This window comes from Nycticebus coucang, chromosome 16 (genome assembly GCF_027406575.1).
Source record: "Nycticebus coucang isolate mNycCou1 chromosome 16, mNycCou1.pri, whole genome shotgun sequence".
NCBI classification, from domain to species: domain Eukaryota; kingdom Metazoa; phylum Chordata; class Mammalia; order Primates; family Lorisidae; genus Nycticebus; species Nycticebus coucang.
This window is the reverse complement of record NC_069795.1, coordinates 41,354,394-41,365,537: the sequence shown is the minus strand read 5'-3', so window position 1 is coordinate 41,365,537 and position 11,144 is coordinate 41,354,394. Positions and strand designations below refer to the sequence as shown.

Genomic DNA, 11,144 nt, shown 5'->3' with positions numbered 1-11,144 from the left:
TGAACATGATCTTATTTTTCTTTAGAGAAAGAGAAACAAATCAACATAGGTTGACTTAAAGATACTATCATTATCATATCTTATGAGGAAAGAAAATAACAATGAGCTCAATAGTATTTAAGGCAAGACTAATAAGATATTTCTGGTCTACAGCCTACTATGATGAATTCATTCACAATAATTATATAGTGGCTACTGTAAGTCAGGTATTTGGCCAAAAACCTGAGATTTAGTTTTGGCTTTTATAAGCTCATAATCTAGTATTTACTAGAAAATAGACTAGGATAACAGTTCTCTTTATGTGGATGCTTCATCAGCTAAAATATAGTCACACTGAGTTATTGCTAAGTATATTAATAAGCGTGATAGAAAATCAAATATAGGCCTCAAAGAACTAAGAAGTGAATGCTTTCAAAGAGATAAGTTAATTTAATCAGGATTTTTCACTTTGAGACTTTGCCTGGAAAGTTTTGAATGGTATGTTTGGTCCCTTTGTCCGTTTTTCTGTGATGCTATTCCTCACAGGTTTTGTTTGGGGAGGTGGTGTTTGACTTTGATTTGGTTTTTCAGGAAGTGGCTGGTGATCTTTACTACAAATAAACTCAAGCCAGGAGACCCCTGGAGGCAAGCGTTGGGAACTAAGTACCTTAGTAAGTTCACAGTCCAGAAGGATGGTAGAATCTTTGGGAGGAGGTGGGGAAGAGGGCGAGGTGGAAGAAGAAGAAGAGGAAGAAGATGAAGAAGCAGAGGAGGCAGAGGCAGCAGAGGAGGAGGAGGAAGAGGAGGAGGAGGAGGAAGAGGAAGAGGATGGGACCAAGGATTGCAGCTGAGAATGACTACTTTTTTTAACATAAAGCAGCCAGTCAATAGCCTGGGGCTCTTGGCTTGTAACTTTGTTTTCAGAGGCTAACGTCAAGCTCTTTTTCTTCATATCAGCCCCTTGGATAGTATCAGACTCAGATGTGGACAGAAGCTGTGGTATCTTCTCCACTCCCTCGAGGTTGTCTTCAGGGTCTTCACCAGTCTGATTTTCTTTCATAGGGAATGGAAAACAAGATGATAAAGAAGTCTCTGGTAGAGAAAGGATAAAATCTAAGTTTACCTCTATTTTCCCCTCAGAATTGGCCTCAGGTGTTGGTACGACAAATAGTGTTGCACAACGAGGATCTTTCCTTCCTGTTAGATGTCTACACTGAGATTTTATGCAGGAAGCACAAGTTAAACAAACGATATAATTTGATGAAAGGCGTGGACCAGGACGAGGATTAGGTCTTCCCCTCATCCTTCGAAAGAGAATCTGCCTACAGAGATCCCTCTGGATTCTTGTCTTGGAGATAGATTTCACAATTTTATTTACAACATTATCAGGGACAGTTCCACCTTTAACAACGCATGGCTGCCTATAACCTAAAATCCATGAAATTTCTTTATTTGATTCTGCCTTTGCACAAAAAGCTGAGTTGCTTTTACTCTGGAATCTGGACCTCAGTGTTGAAGCGGCTGTGTTTCTGATGCAGTGTTTGGAGGTTGATAATGTATGACCTGACACATTGGGTTTAGGATATGATGATGGTAAATCTTTGGGGTTTTGTTTGTCATTTGGTGACGTGACATACTGAAACTTGGAGTGACAGACTGGTGAGCTGTGAATCCGAGAGTTTTGGTCAAGTCTAAGTACTGTCTGAGATTTGAGCTGAAACACTGGTAAACTCTGAGATTGGTGGGCAGAATGTGGTAATGGTGACTTCCTTGTTCTTGAGTAAGACAATGGTAAGCTGAGAATACTGTGTTTAGAGTTCAGTATAGGTGTCTTCTGAGGTATGGAGTTAGGTAACGGTGAGATGAGAGACACTTGATTGGTCTCCAGTGAAGGTGATGTCTGAAGGAAGTCATTTGTTTGAAGTTTGGTGCTAAGTGATGGTGAGCTCAAAGATCTTTGATTGTGCTCCAATACAGATGTCCAAAGGCAGTCCAAAGACGATGTTTTCTGAGGTTTGGATTGAAGTGGTGTTGAGCTAAGAGCTCTCTGGTTAAGTCCCAAAGAAGAGGCTGTCCAGACAATGTTTAGGGAAGGCCTTTCTTCGTGTTGGAGGGAGGTTAATGATGAACTTGGGGTTCTTTGATTAGACTTCAATGAAGGTGATGTAGACTTCAATGAAGGTGATGTCCACCAGAGGTCTAGGCTTGAAGATGTAGTTTGAGAGTTAGGGACAGGTAATTGTGAGCTCAAGGCTGTTTGATCAGGCTTCAGTGATGAAGATGTCTTGAGCTCAGGTGAAGATGTTTTGGGGACTTTGGAGTGAGACAAAGGTGAACTCAGGGCTCTCCGAGTGGACAGCAATGAATTTCTCCAGTGGAGGTCTAGTGAAGGTGTAATCTGATTTTTGGAGTGGGATAATGGTGATTTCTGGGTCCTTTTATAGAATCTCTGTGAAATTGTGTCCTGAGACTTGGGAGAAGGCAATGTTGAGTAGCTCTGGACAGTTTTGTTAGAGGTTACTGGAGTTGCTGTAAGGTGATTGCTGTAGGATTGTACTTTGGCTGCAGGTTGGTTATTGAGTTGATTTAGTTTTTCACTTGTGTATTGATGTGTAAATGAATTGGCTGTTGTCAGTTGTTGGTAAGAGGGATCTAGTTGCACAAAGGGTTGACCATAATATGCTAATGGCACCATCTTGTGCTGTGGAAGAGGTTTTTTTAAAAGCAGTTGGTTTGTGGGGATGTTTTAGCAACTATTGGAGCCTTTTAACTAAACTCCATGGATAATGAATATTTTAAAATAAATACTTGTTGACAGTTTCTAACTTCTATCTTGTAATCTTTCCATTAATTTTCAGATATTATGGAATGTCTCAAAATTGAGGTGAGGATGATATTGAAAAAAATTCTTGTCACCATTTGAAATTATCTTCTGCCTGCTCTTTAGTTTCCTAAAGATTTTTCCTCTGGAGGAAATAAAGCCTGTTAACAAAATAATAAAGAGAGTTCAGAAGAGATCCTGATGGGGTATTTTCTTAAATAATTTATAGTGACTGATTAGAGCATAGGTTTTATGTCAAATCCCAGTCACTATATGTATCCCAGCCACTTAGCAAATCACTATGAATATCTTTTGAATTAAACTTTCTAAACCAGCGGTTCTCAACCTGTGAGTCGTGACCCCTTTTACCTGTATTAAAGGGTTGTGGCATTAGGAAGGTTGAGAACCACTGTTCTAAACCCTCCTTGACCATTTGTAAAATAGATAAGTATAATAGTTAATTTATTGAGCTGAAAAATAAATTAGATTATATATAAAGTATCTAAGAACATGCAAGATTTCATAGGTGCAGGTATCAGCTTCCACTGGTACTCTTCAAATTATTGCATGTTTTTTTTTAAAAAAAAGGTATTATAAATTTGTTGTATAAAACAAAAATCTCAGAAAAAGGTGAAATGGAAGTTTAAAAATGTAGTTTTTTTCAATTTAGATTCAGTTACCTATCATTATCACCTTTTATCTTACTTCAAAATGTCTATAATTCAGTTGAAATTCTATTGCGTGTGTTCTTGTCACTGCTGCAGTTTGAGACCATTGACTAACCCTTGTAAAACTACACTTTGATTGGTGTTCATTATTTCTCCCTTCTCTGATCTTCTACACTCATTCTATTATATTTTTCCTAGGTCTTCACCAAACTCTTTTCTTTTGCATTCACTCCAGAGCCTATCTCTAGATCTCTTTTCATTTTATTCCTAAGTAACTACATCACTTATGTTTAGGATTTTAAAATAAACTATAGAGGCTTCATAAGTGGTACAAGCATCCACCACTCAAGAAAGATATGCTGCTTCTTAAAGGCAATATATAGTGTGACATGGCATTATTTTCAAGGATTCATTTTCAAATTTTAAAGCTAAAACACATAATACAATTTTAAAAAATAGAATGATTGCAACAGATTTAGGATTAGTCAATTAGCCATTGGCTTTAGACCCTTGGAAAAATTGACAGAAGTCGGTGTCATGAATGGATTAATAAAATGTGGTATATGTATACCACAGATTACTACTCAGCCATAAAAAAGGATGAACAAATGACTTTTGCACAATATAGAAGGTACTGTACACCACTATCTTGAGTGAAGTATCTCAAGAATGGAAAAGTGATCATCACATATATTTTCTAATAAACTGGAACTAACCAGTGGGCACACATGTACACAAAAGTCATTTGAAATTAAGTGAAGGGAGCTGAAAGGAGGGAAAGAGCAAAATCCCACCTAGTGGGTACAATGAACAGTCTTTAAGGGAAGGGCCCATTTATATCCCTTACTTAAGCCATGTATCAAAAACATCTGTAACCCCTTAATATTTTGAAATTTAAAACAAAAAAGAACTCAGATTTCACACACAAAAAAGTGTTGAGTAAAAATCATCACACACACATACACACAAAAGACAACTTCATGATTTCATGTATGAACGTTAGGTCTTACTGACCATGGTGTTCATAGTTAGGATAATAATATACTTAAGGAGATAAAATTACATGAAAACTAACAAGCAGCTTTTATAAACGTGGTTTCTTGACCTGAATGACAATTACATGGATGAATTCCTTTTTGATAATAAAGCTCTTACACTTACACTATATGTATTTTTATGTGTTGCTTTACTTCAATACAAGTATAGAAATATATAACTTGATGCTAATTTAAAAAGACACAGTTTAAGCAAAATTGCACTAAAAGGTGAAACATTAAAGGATGAACCAAGATCTGGCACACAGATGTAATGAAAACTTAAAGGAAAAAAAAAAAAAAAAGACAGGTAAAGAAGAATGCAATGTGGAAATCCTGCTATCATATGGAAATGAAAAAAGAAATTCAAAACAAATGGAATGAACATGAAACTATTTGAAACAAAAACCAGAGTAAAATAATGTTTCTGATTGTTTCAAACTTTCATTTAGTTAGAAAATGGCACTTCAATTTCAGAGACAATTTTTTTTAGAAGCACACAAATATTAAAGATAACTAAAGAAGTAACAATTTGAATGAAGCTGTAACAATTAAATAAAATAAATGTTGATAGGAAGAATTAACTAAAATAGTCTGTTTGCCCAAATTTTTTTTGGGCAAACTATTAATGAAAGATATTCATAAAGTTACATGAACTTTTTCAGTTAGGATAAATATAGAAAAATTAACATATTCTATGAAACTAATATACATAATTCATGAAACATGACAATAATAGTTCAATATTAAAAAGGAAGTAATTGATATTGTCACTTATTTTAGATACAAAAAGTCCTTAAAAAAAAAAGCATAAACTTAACAGTATAATAAAATAATAATCAACTGTGACCAAGTTGATCTTATTTAAACAGAGCAATGATTATTTATTATTAGGGTATACTATAATTTGTTACATCATAATTAACAAATAAATCATTATAAATGCTTTATAGAGTCATTTTAAAAATTCAACCTCACACTCAAAATTATAAAATATTATCAGAGCTAAAGAAACAGAGTCCAATATATTAATCATTGGTGATCTCAACACTTCATTTTAAGTACTGGATATATCGTCCAGAAAGAAAAGCTATGAAGAAACATTGGACTTAATCTGTACTATAGACTAAATGTACCTAATAGATAGTTACAGAAAGTTTCATCTAACAACTGCAGAATAAATGTTCTTCTTCTCAGTTCATGGATCATTCTCAAGGATAGACTGGATGTCATGTCACAAAATAAGTCTTAAATTTTTTTAAAAAATACATGAAATTATATCAAGTATTTTCTCTAGCAACAATGAAATAAAACTAGAAATCAATAACAAGAGGAAAATTGGAAACTGGAAAAACACCGGGACATTAAGCAACATGCTCCTGAAATGACCAGTGGGTCAATGAAGAGATTAAGAAAGAAATTTAAATTTTTCTCAAAACAAAAGGAAAGTACAACATACCAAAACCTGTAGGATATAATAAAACCAGTACTAAGAATAAAATGTATAGAAGTAAGTACTCATATCAAAAAACCTAGAAAAGCTTTAAATGAACAACCTAATCATGCACCTTAAAGAACTAGATAAACAAGAGCAAATGAGTTCAGAATTAGTATAAAAAGGAAATAGTAAATATCAGAGCAGAATTAAATAAAATTAAAAACAAGAAAGCACATGAGGTTAATAAAAAAAAAAAAATGTTGGCTTTATGAACACATAAAAATAATTGACACAGTTTTAGCCAGGCTAACAAAAGGGAGAGAACCAAATAAATGAAATCACAGATGTAAAAAAAGATATTACAACTGATAATGCAGAAATTCAAAGGATCATTAGAGACTACTCTGAGCAATTATGAACCAATAAAGAAATGAATAGACGAAATGGATAAATTCCCATACATACACAACCTAGCCAGACTAAACCAGGAAGAAATCCAAAACCTATGTAGACCAATAACAAATAGTGAGTTCAAAACTGCAATAAAAAGTCTCCAACAGAAAAAAATGCAGCACCAATGGCTTCACTGCTGAATTCTACAAAACATTCAGAAAATAACTAATACCAATCCTATTTAAATTATTCCACAAAAAAATTGAGGAGGACTGAATACTGCCAGGCTTATTCTATTGGGCCTGTTTCACCCTGATATCAAAGCTGGAAAAAGACACAACAAAAATAAATAAACCTATAAGGCAATATACATAATGAACATAGATACAAAAATCTTTAACAAAATACTATCAAACTAAATTCAATAACATATTAAAATGATTATTTATCATGATCAAGTAGATTTCATCCCAGGAATGCAAAGGTGATTCAAAATAGGCAAATCAATCAGTGTGATACATCGTATTAGCAGAATGAAGGACAAAAAGCATATGATCGTTTCAATTGATGCTGAAGCATTTAATAAAACTCTACATCCCTTCATCATAAAAACTCCAAACAAAACTGAATATAGAAGAAACTTACATATAAGATGGGCACATAGCTATTATCATACTAAACACCTAGAGAAAAACTGAACACCTTTCCTCTAAGGGCTGGAACAAGAAAAGGATGCTCATTTTCACCACTGTTACTCAACATAGTACTGGAAGATCTAGCTAGAGTAATCAGACAAAAGAAATAAGTAAACATCATCCAAATAGGAAAGGAAGAAGTCAAATTATGTTTGTTAGCGGACAATATAATCTTATATCTAGAGGATCCTAAAAACTACTACTACACACACACACACACACACACACAAACACACACATTAGAACTGATTTAAAAAATCCAATAAAGTTGCAGGATACAAAATCAACATACAAAAGTCAGTAGCATTTCTATATGCCAATAGTAAAGAGTCTGAGCAAGAAACCAAGAAAGTAATTTCATTTACAATAGCTACACATAAAATAAAATACCTATGAATAAACTCAATCAAACAAGTGAAAATTATAAAACATCAATTAATAAAGTTGAAAATGACACAAAAATATAGGAAGATATTTCATGTTTAGAGATCGGAAGAATCAATATTGTTAAGATGTTCATTCTACCCAAAGCAATCTACAGTTAGATTCAATGCAATTCCCATCAAAATATCAATGATATTGTTCACAGAAAAAGAACACATAATCCTAAAAATTATGTGAAACTACAAAAACCCATAACATCCAGTCATCCTGGGCAAAAACAACAAAATTAGAGAAGTCACCTCACTAAATGTCAAAATATAATACAGAGCTATAGTAACCAAAATGGCATGGCATTGCCATAAAAACAGACACATAGATCAATAAAACAGAATCCACACACGTATAGTGAACTTAGTTTCACAAAGGTCCCATGGAACATATGGGAGGGAAGGACAGTCTTTTCAATAAATAGTTCTGGGAAAGATGAATATTTATATGCAGAAAAATAAAACTAGATGCTTATCTTTCTCTACATACAAAAACCAAATCAAACTAGAATAAAGACTTAAATCTAAGACCTGAAATGATGAAACTACTAAAATAAAACTTTGGGGAAATGCTTCAGGACATTGATCTAGGCAAAGATATCTTGAGTAATACCAACAAAGCACAGACAACCAAAGCAAATGTGAACAAGTGGGATCATAGCAAACTGAAAAAATTTGGGACAGCTAAGGAAATGAAATCAAGAAAGTGAAGAGATAACCCACAGAATGGTAGAAAATATTTATAAACTACCTGACTGACAAGGAATTAATAGCTCCAACCTATAAAGAGTTCCAACAATTCAGCAGGAAAAAAAAAAAAACTGATAAAAAAGCAGGCAAAGAATCTGAATAGACATTTCTCAAAAACATAAATACAAATGACCAACAGATGTATGAAAATATGTTGAATACCATTAGTCATCAGAGAAATGCAGATGAAAATTACATTGATATATCATCTCATCCCAGTTAATATACATATAGGTTTTGTCAAAAATATGTGCAATAATGAATGCGGTTGTGAATGTGGAGAAAGGGGAACCCATCTTTGTACGCTGTGGGTAGAAATATAAATTAGTGCAACCACTATTGAGAACTGTATGGAAGTTCCTAAGAAGACTAAAAAAGGAACTACCATGTGACTCAGCATTTCCACTGCTAACTGTATATCCTCAAGAAGAGAATTCAGTATATTGAGATTATATCTGCATTCCAAATTTATAGCAAGGTTATTTACAATAGCCAAAATTTTGAATCAACCAAAGTGTCATCAACAGATGACTAAATAAGGAAATTGTGCTCTTATATACAGTAGAATATTACCTGGCCACAAGAGAATAAAATCCTGTCATTTGAAACAATATGTGCCAAGCTCAGAAGGGCACATCCATCTTGCTGTAACATATATGTGGGAGATAAATGTTAAAACAATTGATCTTACAGAGATAGAGAGTAGTATGATGGTTACCAGAAGTTGGGAAGGGTAGTGAGGAAGATGAGATAAAGTGTGGATGGTTAATGGATTGCAAAAATATAGTTAATTAGAAATAATAAACAATATTTGATGGCACAACAGAGTAACTTAATAAAAAGAAATTAGAACATACTTTAAAATAAAAGAATGGAATTGAAATGTTCCTAACACAAACAAATAATAAATGCCTGAGGTGATGAATGTCTCAATTATCTCAATTTGATTAATTCACATTGTATGTCTGTGTCAAAGTATCCATATACTGTATAAATATATACAATAATTATATACCCATAAGAATTAAAAATAAATTTTAAAATATCCAATCTCTATTCCACATAAAACTCAGTAAGCTATATGAAAAAATATAGTAATTTAATGATAGCATAAATCAATCTGAAGGCAAAAGCAGGCTATTCACTTGGTACTAAAATATGGGCTAGTCCTCTATTAGTTAATAGACAAGCATATTTACTATGACTACTACAATCTACTTCTACTACTACAAGGTTTAGGAAGACCTGGTGCAAGCAGTAAAGAAGAAAACCGAAAGGAAAGAGACATAACCTTTGAAAAGGTAATAATTATATTATCTCTATATGCATGTTAAATGATTAAAATCTTAATTTAGAATATAGCAACTTAACATAATAAAAAATATTAAAATTCAAAAAGTGAAGTCACTCCTTAGTAATTCAATACATATGGGTCAAGAATGTTGCTCCAAAGCAACATTTAGCAGGATTTATGATGACCGTAAATAGTTTATGTATAATTATCTGTAAAATTCAATAAAAACACAAGTATCCATCCTATTGTAAATATGAGTAGGTACTCAAAAATATCATGGAAAAGAAATGCCAATTCCTGGATTCAAGGAAAGGTAATAGTTTGATATATATAGTTCTTTTGCCTTTTTTTACTTCTCTTTCCCCAGCAGTGATTCTTTCTGTTACATTTTTCTGCTTTGTTTTTTAAAGCATATTCCAAATAAGTAGAAAAATTATAAGTAAAAATTACAATGACTGTTTTTCATTAATGGTTAGAAACAAGCAGAAAATCAGTTTAATAGTATGTAAGATTTAGAAAAGGAGAACAATCCAAGATGGCGGCCGAGTAACAGCTTCCCTGCAACTGGGCATGCTAAGTCTTGGGAGACCCCAGGCATCTCTGGCTGGTGGGATTTGCCTGTGATCATCCCTTTTAGGATACAAGGAGTCAGCAAGGGACTTCTGCACCCCAAAGGAGGACAAAAACAGTGCAAAAATGGCAAGTGGTTGTGTGTGTTCAATCGACCTAATCCCGCCGGCAGCCATAAGTACAAGCAGCAGTGAGACTGCAAACTGGAAAGGCCTTAACTGTGAATTGTTTCAGTGTTTTTGGACTTGGCACTCAGTTGATCTGCCTTGAGGAGAGCTTGAGCAGGAGAGTGGAGAACATTGTCTAGGGCCCCAGACTGAGCCGCTAAGCTGGATGGAGCTAATAGTGTTTGGCTATGGGCCGCAGGGAGCCACTGTGAGAGAACTGCCCCAGCAAACTCCGCCCTTACGGTCACAGAGCGAGGATTGGGCGGGAGCTAGTAACCTAATGATTGAGCAGCCTAAAGGCAGGCACTGAGCTGCCTTACAGGGGCTCAGGGGCAGAGTGAGACCGATTTTGGCACACTGGAGCCTCGGGCTATTGCCCTGGGTAGAGTGCTGTGGTGTCACAGCTCATAGCAACCTCAAACTCCTGGGCTTGGTGCCACCCAGACCTCCATAACAGCTGCACCACAACCCCAGACCTGTGCCCCGCTCCCACTGGGACTCTGCATGCCCTAACCAGTATCCACGGGAGGCACACACCCTGAATCCTCCCTCCTGTACCCTCCCTGCATCCACATCAGCCCTCTGGTCTGGCCAGGGACTCTGGCAGCTGCGTGCCCTCTGGAGCCCTCCCTGCCTCTGCACAGAGCCCTTCTCCTGGCCAGAGACTGCTGGAGCCTTGGGCTCTCTGTGTCAAAGTCACTGGGCTCCAGGCACTCCCAGAACCATGTGCACCACCTCCTGCCCTGTTGCTAGATCCGGGTGTGTTACACTCCGGAACTGCTGCCACAACCAGAACTCCATGGCTGGGGAAGCCCCAGAGGAACTACACAGGGTCACTCCCTACAAAGATCCAGCAACAATAGAGTGATCCCGCTGGGGTCTAAAATTGGAGAGACACCTCCCC

General features: G+C 35.4%; 1 protein-coding gene across 1 annotated transcript; it reads right to left on the bottom strand.

The window, feature by feature from the left end:
* Positions 1 to 433: 433 nt before the first annotated feature.
* CSNKA2IP (casein kinase 2 subunit alpha' interacting protein) lies at positions 434 to 2,674 on the bottom strand. The gene has a single exon (XM_053564609.1). It carries the CDS (start codon positions 2,672 to 2,674, stop codon positions 434 to 436), a length of 2,241 nt encoding a protein of 746 aa, XP_053420584.1.
* Positions 2,675 to 11,144: the final 8,470 nt, after the last annotated feature.

What these genes read in the sequence shown, in the direction of transcription:
- CSNKA2IP (XM_053564609.1), bottom strand. Translation starts at nt 2,674, where the DNA reads ATGGTGCCATTAGCATATTATGGTCAACCCTTTGTGCAACTAGATCCC.